Source organism: Meles meles, chromosome 10 (genome assembly GCF_922984935.1).
Source record: "Meles meles chromosome 10, mMelMel3.1 paternal haplotype, whole genome shotgun sequence".
Taxonomy (NCBI): Eukaryota; Metazoa; Chordata; class Mammalia; order Carnivora; family Mustelidae; genus Meles; species Meles meles.
Window position 1 is genome coordinate 49,171,751 of NC_060075.1, and position 27,038 is coordinate 49,198,788.

A 27,038-nucleotide genomic window follows, 5' to 3' on the forward strand; every position below is an offset into this window, starting at 1 on the left:
AATCCAGAACTTTTAAAAAAATGTCCATATTCTTTAGCTCCATAATTGTCCCAAGAAATGTATCCCAGGCATGTGACCAGGGATGCAAAAACTCATGTTCATTTCAGCACAGATTTGCGAAATACTGTATTTCTAACAATAGGGAAATGGAATAAAATCCTGCCATCAAAAAATCCTTCTTTCAAAAAAAAAATAAGTAATGATGAATCCAGTCTCATCTCTCTCATGGGGAAAATACTGAAAGGAGACCTCAGATATTAGTGATTCTATCTGTTCTTTATGTCCCTTTGTATTTTCTAAGAAATTTCGGCAGTTGCCTACACTGGACACACGCTTTAACAGAGGGGGTCAAAAGATGTGATTCCCACCTGACTCATCCCAGGTGTTGTCTCTGCAGCCACGCTGAGTCCAGCCAGGAGCGAGTCGCATCTCAGCTCTTGGGCTCATTGGTGTCAGCACGCAGCTAGGAGTGGCTTTACTTTCTACCCTAACATTACCACCCCCACCCGCCCCGCCTTCTGGTTTTGTTTTTTCCATTTTTCGTCATCACACCCCAGTTAGAACATTAAGGCCTGCAGGGAATTGAAAGTTATGGTTTTTATATCAGGGGCGTGTCATGTATTGTACTTACTCAGGTCTGAATACTGACAGCAAAGATCAAATAGAATCAGGAACACCATGGCCCAGCTTGGTGTCCAGACTATTTCGTGACTGATCTGGAGTGGCATTTTGAGAAGCACCTCTAAACAGTTTGTTGTCCCTTGACTGGTTCAGTTTCCATCAGGGCAGGTAGGTCCTGATGGTACAAGCCAGCGTGGAAATGAATGTACGCCATCCTTGCCTGATAAACATAAGGCCCAGTCTGCTCATGGGTGCTTACTTATTAACACAGCCATGCTAGGGCATGATTTGGGCAAGTAGAAAACAGACAAAAATTCTAGGTAAGATATTCTCATAGCTGTCTGGAAGCAAAACATAAGCTGTGTTTCTATATCAAGGGTTTACAGATGTCCTGAATTCCACTGCCCTCTGTTTATTCTTCAAAAAGACAATTTTTTGGCCATCCTGAGGATATGTTAATATAACTGTTTGTTAATGTTCTTCCAAGTAGAAAAATCCAGTTCTAGGCAGAGAGAACTGTGCTTCCTTATACATACATAAGGAATATATATTAAGTATGTATTTTATATATTCTGTGTAAAATTTGAAGAAGCCAGTACTTTCATTTTCAGAGTAATTGACGCAGTTTGCAACCCAGTCTGCACAGCCCACAAATAAGATGGGAGTTCATGCAAAGCCTACTATGTACACGCCTGCCATCCAGGAAACGTCCAGCTGTAATCCAGACCCACACCAAGGTTTTCCCCCGTCTGACACATTTTGATCTCATCTAATAGGTAATGTTTTGTCTTCTCCACAGAATGTGAATGGCATAAAGTACCACGCTAAGAATGGTCACAGAACGCAGATTCGTGTCCGCAAACCATTCAAATGTCGATGTGGTAAGAGTTACAAGACAGCTCAGGGCCTGCGACACCATACAATCAATTTCCATCCCCCGGTGTCGGCTGAGATTATCAGGAAAATGCAGCAATAACATGCTGGTCATAACTGTGCCAAGAAACCCTCACCAGCAGTTGCTGATTTTGAAAACAGCCACCTTTTTTCAGGGGAAGCATTCAGCAACCCTTTAAAGAATTAAATGCATGCTTTAAAATTTTTTCTGTAATTTTGGAATGAGGTATCTTTGTAGAGTTAATGATTTTGTACATTTTGCACATGTAATCATCATACTCATTTTCATTACTTTGATATAAGGTGCTAAACAAAAAAAGCTCTAGGTTCTTCAGCACATTTCCCCCAAAACAATAAAATTGAGGGCATGTTGCATATTATTTAGTTGTATTGCAGTGATATCAACTGGGGGGAGGGGGCGGGGAGGGGCTGGCACTGAGGCTTTTTTTTTTTCCAAGATTGTAATGTGATTGAAGTTTTTCAACACATCAACTCACTATGTTCAAAACCAAAATAATACCTTCATTATCAAACTGGTTACCATGCCTTACATAATGGAGTTAGTATTTGTGAGTAGAAAGACTTTAGGTAATGGAAATATAAATAAGAATGTTTAACATAATATGCTAAAAATATTTTCATATTTAAATAACATACATAAAAGGTGTGCTTTCTGTGTTTTATATTATCTTGCAATCCTTTTGCCCCTTAAAAAGCTGAAAATCTTGCTATCTGACTTACCAATCATTTTAGTGTTATAAATGGCATTTTTGTACAGAATAATCTATTCAGTTCACTCATTAATTTAACACACGTTCATTGAGTGCCTGCTGGGTGCAAGGGATTCAGTTTGCCTATTGATATTTCTGGACCAAGATACCAGTTTAGTGAAATACTTTTCCCTAAAATCTGTTAGGAAACACTTTGAAATACTTAAGTGCAAATTTTGTGTGTGTGAAATTTAGTTCTATCTTCATCTTTAGGTGAAGTTTTAAAGCACTTTGTAGTTCTCTATTGCCAACAGTTAATGTTTTATGTGTTGCCAATTCTTGCAACCACTGCCCTAACAAACCTATGGGTTGCAAATAAAATTCCAAGCACGTTTCAAAGAGAAAATTTTTGTTAAGACGCTTATTGCCTCCTTTTCATGCTCATTGTGTTTTTAGACTTTTTTTAAAAGGCACATTTTCCATCACATTGTAGAGGTCTGCATTCCCACTGGAAATGTCTGTTTAGCTTTATAAAACATTTTGCTGAAATATGAAATTGAGCCTTATTGACAATTAAGTGCTTCTTGCAGCAGGTGGTCATAGAGTGACTAATATGACCCATTAGAGTGACCTATGTCTGGACCATTCCTGAAGTTTTTCTCACCAACAATACCATCATGCCTTGAGTGTTCTTTTCTCCCAAGTGCTATTCACTTAAACATGCAAGAGTTTACCAATTGCCTCATTATGCAATAAAAATTGCTCTGAGATGGCTAACTGCCCACAAAACTGATGAAAAGCAAGCTTGAATTGCTTTCTTCCCATGTTCTCATTTGATGAAAGTCTTAACAGCTGGGAAGCAGGTGTCCCTCCCTCAATTTTTCAGACAGTTCGAAAGGATGACCGTTCTGCTGGCCAGATGGGTAAGCTTCTATATTCTTGAGTTGTGAATCCCTCATAATGAGGGATTTTAAAGTATTTATAGACACTGCCCTCTAAAAATTTCCTCAGATCTCTGAAGAGTGGTCTTGGTCCTGAATACACAGTGTTATCTTATATGTTGAAAAGGGTGATCCAGACATGAGAAGCAACTAGTTGGTGCATAAGAAGGCCCTACTTGGATATTTCGTATCTACCTACAATTGACCAAAATTTTTTAGGCCAGCAATTATTATTTAGCTTCGCTCCTTCTAGTGCAAGAAATTTAGGCTGGATCAGTAGAGTTCAACAGCTAAACAGTCATAAAATAGTCATTGTGCATGTTAAAATTTCTTTCAACTATAAAACAAATTCAATTTCTATTTCCTTATTCATTGTGACAGTATTACTAAACAGGTAAGGATGGGAATATTTTGTTATACCGTGTATAGTGAATGTATTGTACTGTGTCTGTGAAAACTGTGCTTTAAATTATATTTTCATATGTTTTGTTGGGGACAGAGCACATTAAGTTTGAAAGCAACAGAGGTTTGTTTTAGAACTGAAGGCAACTTAATCAAAATTGCTGTCCAAAAAAAGCTGCTTATAAATGTAAATGAAATCACATTTAAAATAAACTGCCTCTGACCCAAAATAAACATGGCTCTTTATTTTGATTAATGTTCATTACCACTGATACTGGAAGGATAGTTTTAAGGTTGGCATGCTCCAGAATTAACTGATGCAACACAGAAATGCTACCGTTGACCGTATTTTACCTGCATCTCCCAGGAACAGAAGACAGACATGGAGTCTTCAAAGGAGCCTTCCAGCCAGCCATGTCTTGTTTTGCCCTACATTCCAAATTACTGTTAAGGAGTCCAGCAATACAAATTCTGCTTTCAGAAACAAACACAAGCAAGATGATGTGTATGCACTTCACACACAGCACACTGAGTATTAGGTTAACATCCTAGCTAATTTGCTTAAGACAAAGCTTAAATAGCTGGGTAACTAGAAAAGAAGCAAAATCAAAGTAAATTCTTAACATTCATATTTTAAGAGAAATACCATTCAGAAATTTGTTTAAAGGCCCAGACTAAGAAAAAAAAGTTCAGACTTGATGCAAAGCTATCGCAAATAAATCTGACAACCAAATTACGTATCTCCAACAAAATGTGTCCTCTTTAATGTTAATGAGAATACTATACAGAGATATGCGTTTATACATCACATTTTTAATCAAGAAAATGTGAAAAAGATATGGATACATTTTCTGTGATTTTATGCCACAAACACCACCGTTTAGTAGATCATTTAATATGATTAATATGAAACAACTGCACTATCCTATCTTGTTCCATTTTCCCATTAGATAGAAATACAACTTCAAGATGGCTTAAAAATAATTATTCAGGTCATTCTAAAATGTTTTAGTCATAAAATTAGCAAAATATGCCTTCTATTCCTAAAGTAACATTTTAAATATAAAAAAGTATTTGCTATACTGCAAGCATGTGAGTTCATTCTACATGCATTTCCATTTCTAAAGAAAGTGAAAAGAACCATCCTTTCATGGGCTAAATTATGTAAGTTTCTGTATTCAAAGAATATGCAAGACTAATGATAAATTACTTTTTATTACATAATATTTAGTAGTCATGCTCAATCAACGAAGTCAACAACTTCTAAATACGCTAAATGACACACTACATATATATATTTTCAGCATGTAACATTAAAATAATCCATCTCCTTTATTCATATAGTTTTGCAAATAGGAATAAATATACAAACAGAAAAACTTTTCTTAAGCTGGTAAAATTAACAGGGGTTACAATTTTATTTACTGATAAGCTAAAGACAGACTCTGACCCTAGCAACAAACACAAAACTCAAAAGTAGCACTTGTTCAAAAAAGAATGGCAGAGAGAGGGTGTGCGGAAATGATACCTTGTGGTCTCCATAGTGGTCTATTTGAGGTGATTTTTTTTTTTAATTGCTAAACTGTATTACTAACTCAGAATAAAAAGTAACTAGTCAAAATTTAAAACATTCTGATCAAAATGGGTCTGCACATGCCTTTCAAAGCCCTGCTGGTCATAGTCAGGAGGGAACTGCTCGCTGCACATGGGGCACACCTTCCAGTGACTTTCAACGTGTTCTTCAAATTTGCTCTGATCATAGTTGGGAGGGAACATTAATTCACAGAGGGGACACTTCTTGTGAACATCAAAGCTTCAAGAAATAGGAAAATGAAAGAATTACATTATTTCTAATAAGTAAAATTTCTGATAGCAGTATCCTCAAGATATGACGTTGTTCTAGTTAATTCACCCTAAATGACTTAGCTTAAAAGTCTTCAGTTACTTCAGAAACCTCTTTCTTCTTCCAAAATACTTGCTACTGACAACTGTGTAAACCAATGATAAAGCCTCTAAATTGAGTTTCACAATTAAAGTAACAAAAACATTTTCATTAAAATCCCAAAAAATGCAAGCATATTACATAAGGTGAAGGTTATTAACAAGAATTCCTCAATTTTTAATTAATAGAAAATGCCTTTTATAAAACTATAAAGATAAATGGAACTTACTATTTCCCAACAGTGTATTCATTTGAGCTTAACAAGTATTTATTAGCACTAGTTCTGAAAGTACTGCATCCATCAGAATCATCTAGAACATGTGTTAAAACATACTGCTGGGGTGCCTGGGTGCCTAGAAGGTTAGGTGTATGCCTTTGGCTCAGGCTGTCATCTCAGGGTCCTGGGATAGAGTCCCCCAAGGTCGAGCTCCCTGCTCAGCAGGAAGTCTGCTTCTCCCTCTCCCTCAGTCCCTCCCCGTGCTCATGCTCTCTCTCAAAATTAAAAGGAAAAAAAAAAAAAAAAAGTACATACTATTGGGACCCACACCAAGAGTTTCAGGTTCAGGAGGTCTGGGGTGTACAGCCTGATCATATGCATTTCTAGTAAGTTTCCAGGGACCACACTTTGAGAACCACTTAGCTACATAATCCGAATTCTACACAGAAAAGAAAAAAATTACCTGGAATCAAAGCAAAAGCCTGTTCCATGCCCACGTAAATGCTGACTTGGAGGATCAGGAGCACTGGGCACATTCTCCTCTTCCTAGGCAAAGAATAATTTTGCAACTTTTAAGAAACGTTGAAACAATATAAATTCCTTAATTCAAGATTAGTTATAAAGGAATTAAGAATTACTAAAATTTCTAAAATTTTACGAAAGTAATCAGATTTTCAGATAAAGGTATAAAAGTCAATTTTTACAGAGCATTTCACAATGGACTGAGTCTTACCTTCTTGAAATAAAAAGCAGTACTTAGTGGAACAGAGACTACACCACACCTGTATGTGTGAATAAAGTATGGATCTATAGACTTTTTGAACCTCTATACAGGTAACCTTTTGACCTTATCATTCCATACACTAGGTGACCACTTTCATAAAAATCTTAAGACTGCATTATTTTTCCTATTATTCTCATTCAATAAATTTTGCAAGACAGTATTCCTCTTTTGACAACATACATCCCACTGCATGATATACAGAAATTATAAAAGAAAACTAGTAAAATATGAGTTTGCATGTATATGTTCTTGGGCACACAAGCTAATCAAACTGGAAAACCATGTTAAAGCAATGTACCAGGGGCGCCTGGGTGGCTCAGTGGGTTAAGCCTCTGCCTTCCGCTCAGGTCATGATCCCAGGGTCCTGGGATCGAGCCCCGCATCAGGCTCTCTGCTCCGCAGGGAGCCTGCTTCCTCCTCTCTCCCTGCCTGCCTCTCTGCCTACTTGTGATTTCTCTCTGTCAAATAAATAAAATAAATAAATAAATAAAGCAATGTACCAAACTACAGGGTTCAAAACCGTGTTGTGAAAAGAATGAAATTCAGTATTAAATATCTGACTAACAGATTGTCCAGTAAGAGTCCCAAAAACCTATATAAATCTGAAAGAAAACACTGGTTTGGATTTCCATGCCCACACATCCCTGTGGTCACTTTTTTAAGTAGGCTCCACATCCGATGTGGACCCCAACGTGGGACTTGACTCACGACCTAGAGGTCAAGACCTGAGCTGAGATCAAAAGCCAGACAGACACCTAACCAACTGAGCCAACCAGACACCTGCCCCACTGGGGTCACTTTTTAGAGATCTGTATGCTCTCTATCAATAGCCAAATACAGACTCTCACTTCACATCAAGAGCAGTCACATCTCCCAAAAGTCCATCTGCTTTATTCCTGAGCAGCTCTGTTAGTTGCTCTCACGTTATGAACCAACAGTCTGTAAAGAGATCAGCAGGCACTGACGGAAGTCCCTATATGGCCGGGAAGTTATGCTTACTCCAGAGCTGCTATTAATGGGCTAAGTAGTCAAGTCTGTCACATAAGACATACTAAGAAAATGTATGTGGTGTGAAATTCAAATGAACCAAAAGACACTGATTTATCTTGCTGGGGGACAAAAGGTAGGGGAGGTTACTTGGCTATTATTTTGATGATTATCCCTTCCTGAAAGGTCCAAGAAAGGGTAAGGGGCTCTTTTTTATTTTGTATTTATCACATGAGAAAATATTTTTGCTTACGTAGGATTCCCTCCTAAATAACCCACTATGTACATATTTTTTCAGTGTGGTAACATAATAATTCCTGTTTCCTTCACTTAGTTTTGAAAACTGGGAAATAGAGTTTTTTAAAAAAAACAAAACTTCTAATCTTCAGTAAAATTAAAAGAGGTTACAACTGTTTTTATTGATAAACTAAAGACTGACCCTGACCCTAATTAACACCAAACTCAAAATAGCTCTTGGTCAGTAAAGTGTGGTAGAGGAGTGCCTGGGTGGCCCAGTCATTAAGCATCTCCCTTTGGCTCAGGTCATGCTCTCAGGGTACTGGGATCGAGCCCGTGTCAGGCTCCCTCCCTATTTCTCTCTCCTTCTACCACTCTCCTTGCTTGTGTTCTCTCTCTAGATATCTGCCAAATAAATACATAAAATCTTTTAAAAATTATTTATTTATTTGAGAGGGGGGGAGCATGAGAGGGGAGAGGTCAGGAGGAAGATAAGACCCCCCGATGAGCAGGGAGCCTGATGCAGGACTCAATCCCAGGGCTCCAGGATCATGACCTGAATCAAAGGTAGTTGCTTAACCAACTGAGCCACCCAGGTGTTTCTAAACAAATAAAATCTTAAGAAGTGTGGTAGAGGGTACATGGAAGTGATACCTTGTGGTCTCCATCGTGGCCTATTTGAGGTGATTTTTTTCTTTAACTGCTAAACTGTATTACTAACAATAAAAACCACTCAAAATTTAAAACATTCTGATCACACAGAGTCTGTACATGCCTTTCAAACCCCTGTTGGTCACAAGTCAAGAGGAAACTACTCGCTGCACAGAAACAAAATAGGTAACTAGCCTAATAAGGGACTGAAAAGTTGGGGAATAGAACACTTCATACTTAAGGAATTAAGTCTACAATAACTAAAATTTAGAGCGGTTTTAAGTCTGTAGTTACAAAGAGGTAAGACAATATAGCTGAATCAGCTAAACCTATTATGTTGACAATAAATTGTTGATTCTGCGCCACAGTATTCTAGCTGCCAGATTGGGCCTTCCAGCAGCAATACTTGAAACAACGAATTTGCTTAAAGAACTACATATAAAATAATGACAATGAATAAAATTTCCTTATTTATCTCTGAGAAAGAACAAATTTTAGAATTCTGAAATGCTATCGAAAAGAATAATGGAAAAGAAAAGAAAGGTCTTGATGCTTAACTATCAAAACTCTTGATGACGGATACTCGTAATAAAACTCCACTTTCCAGGGACAAAAAACACAGCCTACCCCAATTTACTGCTTCCATGAATCAGCTAACAACAGAGTTTGCTGCTAAACTGCTAGACTGAAACCAACCTGACATATTAACCATCAGGGGGAAAGGAAGAAGAAACTCATTTTTTTGCCTTTATACTTTCTAAGCCATATACAATTTGGGAATGCTAACCCCATGATTCTATATATACTTCTACTACCTAATACCTAATAAAAGGGGAGAAGGACTCAACAGAATTCTAAATGATAGGAGAAGTAAGTGCTCATGAAATAAGAGATCACCTACTCAGTTTAAAACCACAAACTGTCATAAGTTCTCTGAGTAGCCAATTCATATAAAGTCTCACATTGTGTGTGTATACACACACACACACACACACACACACTCTTAAAAACAAGAAAGCAGGGGCACCTCGGTGGCTCAGTCAGTTAAGTGTCTGCCTTCAGCTCAGGTCATGATCCCAGGGTGCTGGGATGGAGTCCCAGGCCACCCTGTCAGCAGACAGCCTGCTCCTCTCTTTCCCTCTGCCTGTTGCTTCCCCCTGCTTCTGCTCTCTGTCAAATAAATAAATAAAATCTTTAAAAAAAGAGAGAAAGCAGGCTTCCAACAAAGATGCAGAGTAGGAGGACCCTATATTCACCTTGCCCCAGGCTAGATAACATGTCAGTGCAAATAACCCAAAGAACAACTTCAAGACTGGCAGAACAAACTCTAAAACAACATGTAGAGAAAGGCTACACAGGAGAAGGTAGGAAAAGCAGAGATGTGGTGGTGAGCTCAACCTGCAGGTCTGGCTACCAGAGGGAGCCACAGGACAGAGACGTGTAAGAAACAACTATCAACACCAGGGGCCTACAAAGAGAAGATGAATCCCCACAGCATTTGGCTCTGAATATTAGATGAGCCAAATTTCATGAATTCTTAAAACCAGTGGGGACCTCACTCCTCTGGAACTTTAAAAATCAGCAGGCTCAATATAAGAAAGCCCAGAGGGCACTAGGAAGCCAAGTCCCTGTCCTTAATGAAACAGCACAGGAAACAGCTCGCAGAGATACAACTTGCAGCAGCAGCTGGAAAAGTCCTTTGGGGGCACACAGGAGGGAGAGTTAGTTGTTAATCTCAGAGTTCACTAAAGAACTTCTTTAGGAACAAAGGATCTGGCAGGTGCCATTTCTCTCCCCCACCAGCTCCCCCAGCATAATCACATGGCCACCCATGGAAACTGGCAGGGCATCAGCACTCTAGAACTTGCTTATACCATGCCCCACCCACTCCAGCCAGAACTGCTCTAGTTCCAGGGCTATGGTTCCCCTCCCTACCTGTGCAAACCCTGCCAACACGGTGTCACCCAAACTCCAGCAGAGGACACACACACAGTTAAAACTGCACCACCTCCACCCATACACACTTTGCACAGCAGCCCTGCGGAAGCTACACCTCCCCTGTGCAAGAGGACCAACGCATACAACTTGCACACCTGCCTGCCTGCACTTTGGGGAGCAGCCACAGCCAGCCCTATCTTAGCAGTGGCTGCTCATCCCCTGTGGAAGAGGACCAGCAACCAACTTGTTAAAAGAGCCCACTACTTTCAGAACAAGAGACATAACTGACTTTTCTAAAATAAAGAAACAGTGTTAGGCAAAATGAAAAGATAAGAGGAATATGTCCCAAATGAACGAATAGGGCAAAAATCACAACAGAGGACCTAAGTGAAGCAGCAAGAAGTAATACGTCTGATAGAGAATCTAAAGTAATGATCATCAAGATACTCGCTGGACCTCAGAAAAGAGTAGAAAACATGAGTGAGACCCTTTACACAGAGATTAAAAAAAAGAATCAGAGATGAAGAGCACAATCATTGAAATTAAAAATACAACACATGAGAGAATAAATAGCAGGGTGAGGGATACAGAGGTACTAAGAAGACTGAGTAATGGAAAATAATCCAACATTACAGTAAGAAATCATTCACCACAACCAACTGGAATATTTTTCCAGTATGGAAGGGTGGTTCAATATTTGCAAACCAATCAATATGATACATCAAATCTGCAACAGAAAGGAGAAAATCCAGGGGCGCCTGGGTGGCTCAGTGGGTTAAGTCTCTGCCTTCGGCTCAGGTCATGATCTCAGGGTCCTGGGATCAAGCCCCGCATTGGGCTCTCTGCTCAGCGGGGAGCCTGCTTCCTCCTCTCTCTCTGCCTACTTGTGATCTTACTCTGTCAAATAAACAAATAAAACCTTAAAAAAAAAAAAATCCATATTATCATTAATAGATGCAGAAAAGCATCTGACAAAGCACATTCATTCATGATAAAAAACCCTCAACAAAGTAGGTTTAGAGGGAACATACCTCAACATAATAAAGATCACACATGAAAAACCCACAGTAAACATCATACTCAATGGGGGAAAACTGAGAGCTTTTCTTATAAAGTCATGAACAAGACAGGGATGTCCACTCTCACCACTTTTATTCAAGTACTGCTAGAATCCTAGCCACAGCAATGAGACAACAGAAAGAAATAAAAGGCATCCATGGGGGAGGGGGGTTATGGACATTGGGGAGAGTATGTGCCATGGAGAGTGCTATTTATAAAGTGTGTAAACCTGGCGATTCACAGACCTGTACCCCTGGGGATAAAAATACATTATATGTTTATAAAAAAATAAGAAATAAATAAAAAATTTAAAAAAAAAGAAAGAAATAAAAGGCATCCAAATTGTTAAGGAGGAAGTTAAACTTCCACTATCTGGAGATGACATGATACTATATAAAGAAAATCCTAAAAACTCTGCCCAAAAACTACTCGAAATATAAATGAATAAAGTCATGGGATACAAAATCAATGTTCATGTATCTGTTGCATTACTATACAATAATGAAGCAGCAGAAAGAGAAATTAAGAAAACAACCCCAATTACACTTGCACCAGAAACAAGAGATACCTAGGAATAAACCTAACCAAAGAGATGAAAGATCTACTCTCTGAAAACTATAAAATACTCATGAAAGAAATTAAAGATGATACAAAGAAATGGAAAGACAGTCCATTCTTATGGATTGGAACAATAAATACTGTTAAAATGTCCATACTTCCCAAAGCAATCCACAGATAGAAAGCAATCCTATCAAAATACCAACAGTATTTTTCACAGAACTAGAACAACAATCCTAAACTCTGTATGAAATGACGAAGACCCAAAATAGCTAAAGCAACCTTGAAAAAGAAAAAATTGGAGTTACCACAAATCCAGACTTCAAGTCATATTACAAAGCTATAGTAATCAAAACAATGTGGTGCTGGCAGAGAAACAAACATACAGATCAATGGAACAGAACAGAAAACCCAAAAATAAACGCACCATGTTATGGTCAATTAAGATTCAACAAAGCAGGAGAGAATATGCGATGGGAAAAAGATCGTGTCCTCACCAAAATGTGTTGGGAAGTGGGACAGGTACATACAAAAGAGGAAACTAAAAATTAACCACTTTCTTACAATATACACAAACGTAAACTTAAAATGGATTAAAGGCCTAAATGTGAGACCTGAAACCAGTGAAGTCCTAGAAGAGAGCACAGTAATTTCACTGGCATTGACCACAGCAACATTTTTCTAGACAGGTCTCCTGAGGTAAGGCAAACAAAAGCAAAACCAACGTATTGGGACTACATCAAAATAAAAAGCTTCTGCATGGCAACGGAAATAACTAAAAGGCAACTTACTGAATGGGAGAAGATATTTGCAAATGACGTATCTGATAAATTATTAGTATCCAAAATATATAAACAACTGCGACAACTCAATGCTCAACAAATAATCCAATTAAAAAATGGGCAGAAGAAGATCGCTTCTCGGCCTTTTGGCTAAGATCAAGTGAAAAAATGGGCAGGAGAAATGAACAAACATTTTTGCAAAGAAGACATACAGATGGCCAACAGGCACAGGAAAAATACACAACATCACTCATCATCAGGGAAATGCAAATCAGAAAGCACAATAAGCTATCACTTCACACCTGTCAGAATGGCTAAAATCCAAAACATAAGAAACAAGTGCTGGCGAAGATATGGAGAAAAAGGAATCAGCATGCACTGTTGGTAGGCATGCAAACTGATGCAGCCATTGTAGAAAACAGTATGGAGGTTCCTCAAAAAGTTAAAAACAGAACTACCCTACAATCCAGTAACCACACACTGGGCATTCACCCCAGAAATACCTAATTCAAAGAAATACATGCACCCCTGTTTAATGCAGCATTATTTGCAACAGCCAAATCACGGAAGCAGCCCAAGTATCCACAGACAGATGAATGGATAAAGAAGATGGGGTATACATATAAACTACGGAATATTTACTCAGCCACAAAAAAGAATTAAACCTTGCCATCTGCAACAACATGGATGGAGCTAGAGCATATAATGCTAAGGGAAAATACATCAGAGGAGGACAAATACCAAGATTTCCCTCAACGTAGAATTTAAGAAAACAAAACAAAAAGCAAAGGGAAAGGAGAGGGAGATAAACTGAGAAACAGTCCTAACTACAGAGAACTGATGATTACCAGAGGAGGGGAGGATGGGTGAAAAAGGTAATGGGGATTTAAGAGTATACTTATCATGATGAGCACTGAGTAATGTACAGCATTTTTTTTTTTTTTAAGATTTTATCTATTTATTTGACAGACAGAGACCACGGGTAGGCAGAGAGGGAGGCAGACAGAGAGGGGAAACAGGCTCCCTGCCGAGCAGAGAGCCCGACATGGGGCTCGATTCCAGGACCCTGAGATCATGACCTGAGCTGAAGGCAGAGGCCTCAACCACTGAGCCACCCAGGCGCCCCAATGTATAGCATTCTTGAATCACTATACTGTATACCTGAAACAAATATTACACTGTATGTTAACTATACTGGAATTAAATTTAAAAAAAAAAGCAGGATCTCCATTACTTCTCAAGTGTTATTTTTCTCCACATTTAGAAATTAACTCTAAATGGACCAAAAGCCTAAATTTAAGAGCAAAGACTACAGAAAACCCAGGGACAAATCTTCCTGTGAATTATGCAATGGTTTCTGAGATCTAACAACAAAAGTACAAGCAAAAATAGGATAAATTTAACTTCATCAAAATTTAAAAACTTGAAGGGGATTCCTGGATGGCTCAGTCAGTTGAGTATCCGAGTCTTGACTTCGACTCAGGTCACGATCACAGGGTCATGAGATCAAGCCCTGTCAGGCTCAGCACTGGACATGGAACCTGCTTAAGATTCTCTCTCCCTCAAAGAAAACAAAACAAAAAAAAAAAGGAAAAAAAAAAAAAAACAACAAACAAACCTGTTGCTCCACATACTGTTATTTCTGAGTAGCAAGGGCTTAGACCCATGTTCCCATAGCTGAGGCACCATATCAAACTTACAGGGTACTGTGGGATAGTTTTAATTTTCTAAGTTAATGAAGTATGCAGAAACACTCCATATTGTCAGGTATCACATGAGCAACTAGTTCAAAACAGCTCACGGTTTCAACATTAGACAGCTCACAGTTTCAACATTCCCTTCACTGACACCTTATCTTTGAGAAGAAGTGGTCTGTCCAATCTAATTCCAAGGTTTGAGTAGGTTTAGAGTTGTCAACAACCATATACATCCCATTAGTAACTGTGCTTATTTAATGAAAAACATTAAGAATCTCTCAATTCAGTATACACTATTTTTTTTCAAATGGTTACTACATTTGTTAGGAAATATATTAAGCATTTCTTTTGGCCTGTAGAGTATCATAAAAAAAATTTAGACACCCCAAAGGTGCCATGAACTGAAAGTTTGGGAACCTCTGGCTTAGTATTTGATAGACTGATCGGTGGTTAGGACCATAGCTTCTATAGCCAAATTGATGAGGTTCAAATCCTCATTTGACTGTACCCTAACCAGTAGCTGCATGATGAAGCAAGCCAGTTAATCCTTCTGTTTCCTCCATTACAAAAGAAAACACTATAATAGTTCCTACCTCACAGGACTGCTATAAAGAACAAATGAGTTAACATATTTAAATAGCCAAGCACTAGCTGGCAAATTGAGCTGGAGAAGTGTTTGGGGCCATCACCATCATCATAATTATGATGCTGTAGTTATTGCTATTGCAATTATTAGGGAAAAGGGAGTCACAAAAGGCATCTGATCTGATAGCTGACCTATTTCTGGTGTAAAAAGGAGATCTGGCAAGTTTATGACTGGAGTAGGCTGGAGAAAGGCAGCCTCAACTCTGACTCTGAGATCCTGTGGCTCTTAATTATTCCCAAGGCAGGAACCAGTGAACAGGAACAGGTCAACTCAAATCTGCTTCATATATTCTGAAATTATTCATTAAAATATTTCACTTTCAAGTGATTTTTGTTATTGTCACGCAAGATTTTTCAAAAAGTCTAAATGTACATAAAAATTAGTTTCTGTCTAAAGTGAAAAAAATCTTCTGATGGCAAAATACCATATCCAAGGTGTTGCCTATTAAGAGTCCTTCCATCTCATTACCAAATCTAAGCATGTCAGCAAATGAGCACAAGACTCTAACACTGCTTCTCATGGGTTTGCAGGAGGGCAAAGCACACAGATCAGAAAGAACATTCCGCTAATTAAACTGAAGCAGATGACTATGGAAGAGAAGGACTTGTCACATGTAACATCTGTGCCAAGAATGATCAGATTAAATATGCAAAATGTGAAGTAAAGGTGTGAAAAAGCAGTAAGATTATACTCTAGACCTTAAATAGGCTACAAAAGTTCTGACAGTTTTCCTAATTATTCCCAGTAATGGACATAGGAGGCCAAAAGGCAAGAGGGAGAAATACATTTTTCTCCATTATGGGTGTTGAGCACTAGGGCTAAAATCATGCCTGTCTGAACACTGATCAGTTTCTGCAAAGGTTAATAGCAATTAAATGCAGCAAACTAGATTAAATGAGAAACAGGTCATGATACTGCTGTACTTGCAAAGAGCACGATAAAGCATTTCTTCTAAATTCATCTTAATGCACAGGAAATTAAAAAAAAAACTGTTGTGAGGAAAAGAATTTATTTATTAAATGGTAAAAAAAAATCTCTTAAAAATAAAAATGACGTGCTACACAAACTAACTCAAATTAATGAATAATGGGTTGCTGAAAAATTATTAAATACTAATGATATCTAAAAGACTTTCTCAGAAAAAAAAAAGAACTATGATAATACACTTCTCTTTTCTTTTTTTGAAGATTTTATTTGTCAGAGAGAGAGTGTGTGAGAGCACAAGCAATGGAGAAGCAGGCTCCCTGCTGTTGAGCAGGGAGCCTGATATCGGACAATCCCAGGACTCTGGGATGATCACCTGAGCCAAAGGCAAATGCTTAATGGACTAAGCCACCCAGGCGTCCCTACATTTCTCTTTTCTGAAGAAAATATAGTCCACCTTAAAATTTAAAGTGGGGTATAAATGCTAAAATTAAAAGATGCAGTACACTAAAGCATAATATAGTCATTAACACTGCTTCTTCCAACCTACTACATCTGTAATCAAAAGAACATAGTAAATTACTTAGTGATAATTAAACTGTGACTACAGCTAATAATTTATCATATATTTGAAAGTTGCTGAGGGTAAATCTTAAAAGTTCTCATCACAAAGGAAATAAAAGAATCTGTTAACTATGTGTGATAACAAATTTAACCACTTATAATAATCCTTTCATGATATATACAAATACTGAATCATTATGTTATACACCTGAACTAAATTATATCTCAAAAAATTGTTTTAAAGAGTAAACTGATAACTTCGATATTGAGGTCATTCTCTGAACTTAATCTTTTACATCAGTATAGATATCCTGATGTATATTAATGGTTGATTTTTTAAATTTAAATACAAGCAGGTTTTTCCAAAAATTAAACAACCACATGTATACACAAGCACACACACACTCTTTTCCACAAACAGAACTCTCTACATGAAACAAAAAAGAAAAGGAACAAGCTCAGAAAATAGAAGTTCAATTTACTTTACTATCCTCAGGGTCTTCTAAACCATCGGGCCGACTAAGGTTTCGAGCAGGCTGGCTACAGACAACATTATCTTCCAGTCCCCAAGAAGGTACTCTCACAGGTGGCCTTTGGATTTCATCTGGATAAAAAGCACCATCTGCTCCATCTGAAATAAAAATTTTGGAAGTGAAACCTGGTACTATAATTAGAATCTCCATGTACAGCTACGATGAACAGGATATAAAGAACCATTTTTATGCATCAAAAAATGATGTCTTTTTAACCCAAGTGATTTTTAAAAATAAGAATATATGTAATAAGCAAATAGACTACTCATTTGTGCTGCAGGACTCCTTGACGAACCCAGTTACTGTTAAACATTAAAATTACTAGTTACAAGATAACGTTTCTATTAGAGTTAACTATACCAGTAGTTCTCTAATTCTCATTAAGATAGATACAAACCAAAAAACTCCATATTCAGTTAATCCCAAACCAAAATTATTTTAATAACCTCTGGCTTCCTGTGCTGCATAAGGATTACCATACTGCAGAACTGGCTGTGTATGTGGCACTGTGGCAACAGGACCATTTTGCTCTGCACATGTGTTGAGACACTGTGAGATCTTTTGAGGACTCTGGGGATTCTGACCTTCCATTTTCCTTTCTGCTTGATCTTCTAGATTCCTTTTAAGTTCCTAAAATTAACAAAAACAAAGGTGGAAAGCATTAAAATATTTCATAGTAAGGGCTGCATTAAACATTTAGCTAATTACATAATAAAATTATTTCCCTATTATGTTTAAAGAATAAAACTTAAAAGTCTAGTTCTCGAACTTCTCATAAATGTCCCTTCCACATATAACATATAAAGCCCGACGTATTTTCAAATTTATTTGTGCCAAGAAGTTGCCCTTTTTACTGAGCTAAGAGGAAACTCGGAATTTCTTACAACTTAGTTATTAATAATTACAACTTAGTTATTAATATAAAAGCCAAAGGACAAAAAGCAACCCAGACTGCTTCTCTAGTAAACTCAAACATTTAAGAAACTTTTTAGTATTTAAAAATACTAATCCCATATAAACTCAAAACTAAAAAAAAAAAAAAACCACATCTGGGTCCCTTGCTCAGCAGGGAGCCTATTTCTCCGGCTACCTGCCAATCCCCTGCTTGTGTGTGCATGCACTCTCCCCCTGACAAATACATAAAATCTTAAACAACAAAAAAATACTTCTGAACTTACTTTATAAGGCCAATACTATTCTAATACCAAAGTCAAACATCACAGGAAAACTGCAGACCTCATCCCTCATGATTACTGATGCAAAAATCCTTAAGAAATCAAATCTAACGATATTTACAAAGAATATAACATAATTATGAGGGTTGTTTTTGTTTTTTAAATATTTATCCATTTTTTGACAGAAAGAGCAAGCACAAGCAAGAGCAGCAGCAGGCAGAGGAAGAGGGAGAAGCAGGCTCCCTATTGAGCAAGGAGCCCAACATGAAATTCGATTCTAGGACCCAAGGATCATGATGCCCCAACCAAGTGGTTTTTTACCACAAGAAAAGCAAATTTAGCTAACATACAAAAATCAATATAATTCACTATGTTCACAGACTAATGGGAAAAAAATATGATCATTTAAACAGATGAAGAAACATTTTACACAATTCAACAGACATTCATATATTTTTTAAATCTCAGATATCTAGAAATAAAAAGGAACATCCTTAATATAAAAAAAAAGACAGTTCAAATCCCTACAGTGAATATTTTTTTTAAGATTTTATTTATTTATTTGATAGACAGAGATTGTAACTAGTCAGAGAGGCAGGCAGGGAGAGAGAGGAGGAAGCAGGCTCCCTGCTGAGCAGAGAGCCCGATGTGGGGCTTGATCCCAGGACCCTGGGATCATGACCAGAGCCGAAGGCAGAGGCTTTAACCCACTGAGCCACCCAGGCGCCCCCCCTACAGTGAATATTAACAGTGAAAAACCAAATGATTCTACCTAAGATCAATAATGAGGCAAGATGTCTGCTCTCACCACTTCTACTCAACATCGTACTGAAGATTCTAAACAGTGGATTAAGGCAAGACTGAAAAGAAATAAAATTATCTTTATTCAGAGGATATGATCATATATGTACAAAATCCTAAGGAATCTACAGAACTAGGAGAATGAGGAGATTTAGCAAGGCTGCAATGTATACAAGATCAATACATAAAATCAACTGCATTTCAATATGTAAGCAACACACAATAAACATGAAGTTTTTAAAAGATATCATTTATAGCAGAATCAATAGATATTAAATTCTCAGGAATAAATTTAGTAAAAGATGTTCAAAGCCTGAACACTAAAAACAAACACACTGAGAGAAATTAAAGGGAATCTCAATAAACAGAAAAATACACCACATTCATGTACCAGAAAACTTGGTATTTTTATAAGTTCCTCCCAAACTGATCTATACATTCAACGAACCCTAAAATACAAAGGTCCTGAAATAGCTCATTTTTTAAAAGAACAAAGTTGGAAGACTTACACTTGAGAGATAGTAGACCAGACTGATAAAATCAAGAGAAGAGAACGCTGATACAGAGATAGACAGATTAAGGTCTGGCAACATTTTTCCATAAAGGGCCTAATAGTAGATATTTTCAGCTTTGTATTTCAGTTCTGTCAGAACTACTCAACTCTGTCTCTGTTGCTGCAGCCATAGTTAATGCCTAAATGAATGGGCATGGCCATAGGCTAATAAAACTTTACTTACAAAATAGGCCATGAGCCATATTTGGCTTGCAGATGTTAGTTTGCAGACCCCTGATATAAATCAATAAAACAAAAGACAGAGTCCAAAAAGAAACCCATACTCACAGTTAATGTAACAGAGATACAGAAATTCAATGAAGGAAAAGGACAGTCTTTTAAACATAAGCTTAAAAAATTGGGTATCTACAAGTACATTTTTATTAACATATAATGTATTGTTTCAGTACAAATAAATTTTGACTATATATCACACCATACAAAAAAAAATGTATTTTACTTTATTATTTTTTTAAGTAGGCTCCACGCCCAGCATGGAGCCTAACACAGGTCTTGAACTAACGACCCTGAGATCAAGTCCTGAAATGAGATCAAAAGTTGGATGCTTACCTCCTGAGCCACCCAAGTGCCCCCCCCAACAAGATTATTTCAAATGGATTATAAATCTAAGCATAAGGGCTAAAGCTATAAATCCAGTGAAAGGAAAAAAAGGAGGGGGGGTCTTTATAACCTTGGATTAAGCAAAAATTTAAGATACGACATAAACAGCATGAACCATTAAGAAAATATTGCTAAATTAGACTATTTCCAAAATTAGAAGGTTTGCTCTTCAAAGGTATTTTTAAAAACAAAAAGGCACTGGAAAACAGTACAGAGATTGCTCAAAAAGTTAAAAACAGGGGCGCCTGGGTGGCTCAGTCGGTTAAAGCCTCTGCCTTCGGCTCAGGTCATGATCCCAGGGTCCTGGGATGGAGCCCCACATCGGGCTGTCTGCTCCGCAGGGAACCTGCTTCCTCCTCTCTGTCTGTCTGCCTCTCTGTCTACTTGTGATCTCTCTCTGTCAAATAAATAAAATATAAAATTTAAAAAAAAGTTAAAAACAGAGCCACCCTACGACCCAGCAATTGCACTACTAGGTATTTACTCCAAATACACAAATGCAGTGATCCGAAGAGTCACTTACGCACCCCCAACGTTTCTAGCAGCAAGGTCTATAACAGCCAACTATGAAAAGAACCCAGACGTCCATCCATATATAAATGGATAAACACGACGTGGAATAGGTGCGCCTGGGTGGTTCAGTCATTAAGCATCCGCCTTCAGCTCAGGTCATGAACCCAGGGTCCTGGGATAGAGCCCTGCACAGGGGTCCCCGCTTGGTGGGGAGCCTGCCTCTCCTCCTCCCACTCCCCCTCCCCCTCCTTGTATTCCCTCTGTCAAATAAATAAAATCTTAAAAAAAAAAAAAAAGTAGTAGGGGCACCTGGGTGGCTCAGTGGGTTAATAAGCCTCTGCCTTCAGTTCAGGTCATGATCCCAGGGTCCTGGGATCGAGCCCGGCATTGGGCTCTCTGCTCAGCGGGGAGCCTGCTCTCTCTGCCTGCCTGCCTCTCTGCTGAGCAGGGAGCCTGATGTGGGGCTCGATTCCAGGACCCTGGGATCATAACCTGACCTGAAGGCAGACACTTAACTGACTGAGCCATCCAGGCACCCCTATGTATATATTCCTTGCCAACTTCTTGTCAGATCTGATTAGAAGCATCATTGTTTTAACTTTCCAATACACCTGACCAAACCTCATGCCAGAAATTTTAAAAAACCATTTTCTCACTCTTCATTTGTTCTGTTTTAATTATCTTTAATCCACTGTTTATTTGCAGGAATCTTTTTAACCCACTTGCCATTCTGTGTTACCACACACTGAAAAGGAAAGGGGAGAAAAGGGGGGAGTGAAGGAAGGAGAAAAGAAAAAGCTATTTGAATATGCTCAAGTGTAGGAGACGGGAAAAAAAAGAACAATTTCAAACAATCTCAAATTCTATTCTTTTTTTTTTTTTTTTTTAGTGTAATGAATCATGAGTCATTTAACGCTCATTACACTTTTTTTAAAAATATTTTATTTATTTGACAGAGAGAAATCACAACTAGGCAGAGAGGCAGGCAGACAGAGAGGAGGAAGCAGGTTCCCTGCGGAGCAGACAGCCCGATGTGGGGCTCCATCCCAGGACCCTGGGATCATGACCTGAGCCGAAGGCAGAGGCTTTAACCCACTGAGCCACCCAGGCACCCCTCAAATTCTATTCTTAACAGGCATATTTCTCAGAGTGATATGGCTCTAGCAATTCTTAAAGTGTTTCATGTGGATGATCAGATTTAGCAAATGAGTAGATATGTGTTGGTACTGTTGGACACCAGGATTCTCAGTGTGGAAGGCATGTATACAAATAGGAAATGAGGAAAGCAAGTAAGAACCATGTGGAGTTTGACCAGAACTCATGATATCTAAAAAATGATGTTTCTCAGTTCTGCCCACTGAAAAGATCTAGAAGCAAAGAGCACCAGAAATCATGGACACAGCTAGGGCCCATATTTTCGTTTATAAATACCATCTCCCACTAGTAAAGAACCAGAAACTCCTTGGAAAAAGAACTAATTCTTCCAGGGCTGGACCAGGACATCTTTCTAGCTTTAAAAAAAAAAAAAAAAAAAGACAATTCTAAAGATGAGTTAATAAGGGTATAAGACGAACCAGAATATCTTGCAATGCCAGAGAAGTATTATGTGCTCAAAAAAAAATCAACAAATCCTTTTGATACTGGGGCATATCAGGGACCAGCTTGAAAATGCTCCCACTGACCAAATCTAGGACTGTGGGAAAATCAAATTAAGAACATAACAAATTTCTTCTTCAAAGATTCTATTTATTTATTTGAGAGAGTGAGAATGAGAGAGCGCGAGCACAAGAAGGGAAGGGCCAGAGAGAGAAGCAGACTCCCTGCCGAGCAGAAAGCCTGATGCAGGACTCAATCCCAGACTTCAGGACCACGACCTAAGCCAAAGGCAGTCCCCCAACCAACTGAGCCACCCAGGCACCCGAACATAACAAATTCTAATCCACTGACCAAAGAGTTCATACTGACGACTGTCAGGTAAGAAGACAGGAAGATAGACACAGACATCTATGGGTGTGCACAGAAAAAAGAAATGTAAGCATTGGGAATTATCAAGCTCATGATAGTAGACACCAGATTCCCAAAATTCTTGCTTTTGCTTAGAATCTTGAATTTTATCACTGGCAACAAATACTACCAATTGTTTTTCCTTTAACAGGATTGCTTCACTTCTTTTCAAGAAAATACCTGCCAAATACCCTACTTTGAATAACCAGATTTTGTCTATTAGTCATTCTTTTAACATGGAAATGATACCTTACGAAAAGAGCAGCTAGTGCAGCTCACAACCCAAACAACTGCACAAGTGCTTTCCCTTAAGATAACCATCATGCTTCATTAGGTAAAAGTGTTTTGGGGGTACTCCCAATTTCATAACCCAGAACACTAAAAAGATGTACACTCCAAAGTCAAGCTTCAATAAGATTATTTTACTTTTCATCATAAGTGAAACTGGATTTTTTTTTTTTAACTGTGAATGCAATACGTAAGATGAATATGGTAACCATACCAATGCACTTTGGTGCAACTGCCTTAATTCAAAACATACCACTGCTTACACACCAACATATAAATGTAACACAGTGGTGGGGGGACATATATATACACACATATATATATATATATACACATACACATATATCTAGATCTAGATATATCTGTATGTATACGTATATATATATGTGTGTGTGAATTATTTAACTGAAGACATTCTCCACTATGAGTACTAACATCTGTTTCAGTCTTTATTCATTTAACTTTTTTCAAAGCCACCCTCACATGACTGTAAGATGGGTGTCTTCATAAAGCTGTATTGTCATTCACTGTCATGAATTTTTTTTTAAAAAGATTTTATTTATTTATTTGGGAACGTAGGCAGGCATCTCCCCCCGCCGCACCGCCCTTCCGTGCACAAGCAGGGGAAGAGCAAGGATATCAAGCAGTCTCTGTGCTGAGAGCAGAGTCCCACACACAGTGAGACTATGACCTGAGTGGAAACCAAGCACCAGACACATAAACAATCAAACCAAAAACCAGACACACATAACAGACACACAGGCACCCCTGAAATATTTTTGAGGTACACTGTTCAATACCTTTTCCCTGGAGAGGTTTTCCAAACGAGATGTTAGACCACTTATTTCTTTATCTTTCTCTGCCAACTGAAGCTGAAAAAAGAAATCATTAATCTTTTTCACTATCTACTCTCTCCTTATACAAGAGTTAGTCTATACCATTCTATCAAAATTCCTATTACCACAGCCGTGTATTTTTCTTGGTGCATTTCTCCGATATCTCTACATTACTTCTCATTACTGACCAACTCCCTTACTCATACAACTTCGCCCACAGCTTATGTAAAATTTCACCCACAGTATCATCCTCTCATGCTTTTTTTTTGCGTCTGCTTCTTCACAATTAGAAATGTTGAGTTTTCTCCAAAATTTCTTCTTCAGCTTCCCTCTATATTCCCCCCAAAACTCTTTTTCTATGCCTTCACAACTATAATCCCCATGGGAATAAATCACAAGTATTAACTCACGTGGCACAAATCTTTCTTCCCCAAGTTTCAAACCTGTCTTTTTAACAGATGGGTGACATATGTTCAGTGTTCTTTCCACAGTTTAAGGGCAAAAGGCCCCAAACCTACTTTTCTTACTTTTGTTAACAGCTATTACCAATCTCAGAGCCCACTGTGACTGAAGCTAGGAAGTTTTGTTATAACACTTACTCCTCCCTCTTCTTCCTCCACTCCCCCAACATTTTCAGTCTCTTAAGTCATTCATTCACTTACCCACATTATGAATACAAACACAAACTTATTTTTTGATTATTTTTCCCTAAGGATGCCTTTCAAAACTTTCCTTGATAGACTCATGTCTTGTTCAATAGTAAGTGATCAGGTAAGGTACCCAAGGGGGTGGTCTTTACCAAGTAATTCTGAAACTACTTCTAATTTTCTTACCTTCAAACACCTTTCCACCTATAAATCCTCTCAGGGTTACCCAACTGTTTTCAAAAAACCCTAATGTAGTTGGGTCCCTTTGCTCCTAGGAAATTCTCAGGAGCAAACAGCACCCAAAATCCATTTTAGGACCCCCAAAACTGTGGCTTTGATCTAGTTTTTAAGTCCAATCTACTCCACCACAGAAATTAAAGTCCTATTACTCCAGACTGCCCAAAATTTCTAGGCTATGCTGCTCTCCACTTTTCACCTCCAAACTTACATAAATGTTTTTCAATCTACTTAGAGTGATGCTTCTTTCTTTTCCCAGCTCTGCTTTCCCTCCCCTCCAGTTTGGTCTTTCAAAGGTTGGATTTCTTCATGCTGAACTCCTAAATATTCCAATGGAAACAGCCCTATGATACTTCATTAATTAGACTTACCATTCACATAGAACATCATCCCATTTTACCTTGTCTAGTGAGTATCTGTTCTAAACAGTACAAAATAAGGGGAAGGGCACTAAATAAAAAACTATGCACTTATACCAGTTGCATAATCTGTAATGTTTAATTTGGATGCTGACTTTTATCAGGAACTAAATGAACTAAAAAATAAAAACATTACTTAGTTTCCCACAGGTTTGCAGGTGATTACCTGGGTCGTGAATGTCTAAGAGTTGTGAGTATCACTATTCTACTTCTAACAATCCCTATTAGATTATAAACTCCTTAAGCATACACAGCACTGCGCCTTACTTATTTGATCACCCACATAAGTGCTAACATAGTGAGCGCTTGCTAGCTCTCTCTATATAGTAGGCTTTAATTTTACTATTTTTTCTAGTCAATATGCAAAGATAAAATTTCATGTAAATTCAGTATTCACACTTAATAAATATTAAGGGAAGCAGCCAGCCATTGAAACAATATCCACAGGGTTCTCAGAAATAATGAACTCATGATTAAAAGTTTGGAATTTTCGTTCTGCCAGTAAATGAAGATAAAAAAGAACTACCAGTAAAATTACCTATAATGTGCCACCTTCTTCAGCCCTTAGGGGGAAACCTAAATTCTTAGTGCCTTTAAGAACACCACATTTAAAAATTAGATTGTAAGTACAATTAGCTATAGTATAGCAAAGTTAAATCATTTAGAACTTCCTGGTCTTTAGTCACACACACAATATGCAAATTAGTTACATATCTATTTCAAAATATGTTAACATTATACTTTATTCCTTAAAACAAAAATATTTTCCTACTAATTGGCGGAAACAGCCTGCTAATTTTTTCTCTAACAGTCTTACAAATATCATTTACCATTTGGGCTTGTTTGTTGCCTAATGTTACATTGGCAAAAATAATTTTAATTAAGATTGTATCACTTTGCAGTATTTTTTAGGATCACAACACATCTGGTGATCACTTAGTAACTTTTACATAAATTTTAAAATTACTGATCATATATTACTATGCTCCCACAAAAATGTAAAGGCCCTAATTTTACATACACATTTATGTTCGTTTCTAAGTAAACAGGATAATGAAATGATCACGTTTCCTTAGAAACTAAGCATGATTTTAAAATATAATTTTAATTACCCAACTGACTGCATAAAAATTAAACCCACAATGGCAATGCACAGGAGTATTTATTTTCTCAGTTCATAGTTAATTAAATACACTCAACTAAATACGTAGTATATTTTTATTTATACACAAAAATACAAATTCCAATTATCTATACTGAAACTGTCCATTAGATTGGTAAAAATTACCATATTCACAAAAGTATCAGGTACACTGTGCTTCAAGCTATACAAATACCGAACTTACTCTGTAACTGTCCTCTACTTCAGTTAATGCTAGTTTTACACTTTCAGCAATCTTCACTTGTTCTTTCCATTTCAGTTCCATTTTTGCAAGTTCATCAGCATACTTAATGCATTTTGTTTTCTCATCCTAAACGAAAATTAGCATAATTACCAAAAGATTTTAAATCCAAGTAAAACCAGTATCTATATAAACATATTTAGATGTGCTGTAACAGAGTAAACACTGAAATAACCAAATGTTTAAAAAAAAAAAAAGAAAAACCCAAATGAAAAAACCAAATGTCAGTGGAAGATGGGACAAATCATTTTAAATCTCTAAAATTGAACAGTATATATTTAAAAGAACACAGATCTACAAATTAACAAGTAAAAACGTCAAGATACATTAACTGAAAACAGTATGCTGCAAAAACCAGAATATATGGTATAACCCTATTTTTAAAAAGTTAACAATTTTTTATGATCTCTATATAGTGCTGTGTAGAAAAATATAAAGTATTAATATCTCTTAT

At 37.5% G+C, this 27,038-nt stretch overlaps 2 protein-coding genes across 3 annotated transcripts in view; one reads left to right on the forward strand and one right to left on the reverse strand.

Annotated features, from left to right (window-relative positions):
• JAZF1 (JAZF zinc finger 1) overlaps nucleotides 1-3,798 on the forward strand; it is a 315,462-nt gene extending 311,664 nt beyond the window's left edge. The window contains exon 5 of the mRNA XM_046020335.1: nucleotides 1,421-3,798. Coding sequence (XP_045876291.1) covers nucleotides 1,421-1,597 — 177 coding nt within the window. The 3' untranslated portion in view covers nucleotides 1,598-3,798. The remainder of the gene's footprint in view (nucleotides 1-1,420) is intronic.
• A 518-nt stretch (nucleotides 3,799-4,316) lies between these two features.
• TAX1BP1 (Tax1 binding protein 1) overlaps nucleotides 4,317-27,038 on the reverse strand; it is a 73,683-nt gene continuing 50,961 nt past the window's right edge. Inside the window, exons 13-18 of one of the 2 annotated variants that reach the window (XM_046020333.1) lie at nucleotides 26,528-26,653; nucleotides 23,843-23,914; nucleotides 17,534-17,717; nucleotides 17,037-17,185; nucleotides 6,191-6,273; nucleotides 4,317-5,381 (exon numbers count right to left, since the gene is read on the reverse strand). In XM_046020333.1, coding sequence (XP_045876289.1) covers nucleotides 5,180-5,381; nucleotides 6,191-6,273; nucleotides 17,037-17,185; nucleotides 17,534-17,717; nucleotides 23,843-23,914; nucleotides 26,528-26,653 — 816 coding nt within the window. In that variant the 3' untranslated portion in view covers nucleotides 4,317-5,179. The remainder of the gene's footprint in view (nucleotides 5,382-6,190; nucleotides 6,274-17,036; nucleotides 17,186-17,533; nucleotides 17,718-23,842; nucleotides 23,915-26,527; nucleotides 26,654-27,038) is intronic. The other variant, XM_046020334.1, reaches the window with a different exon arrangement.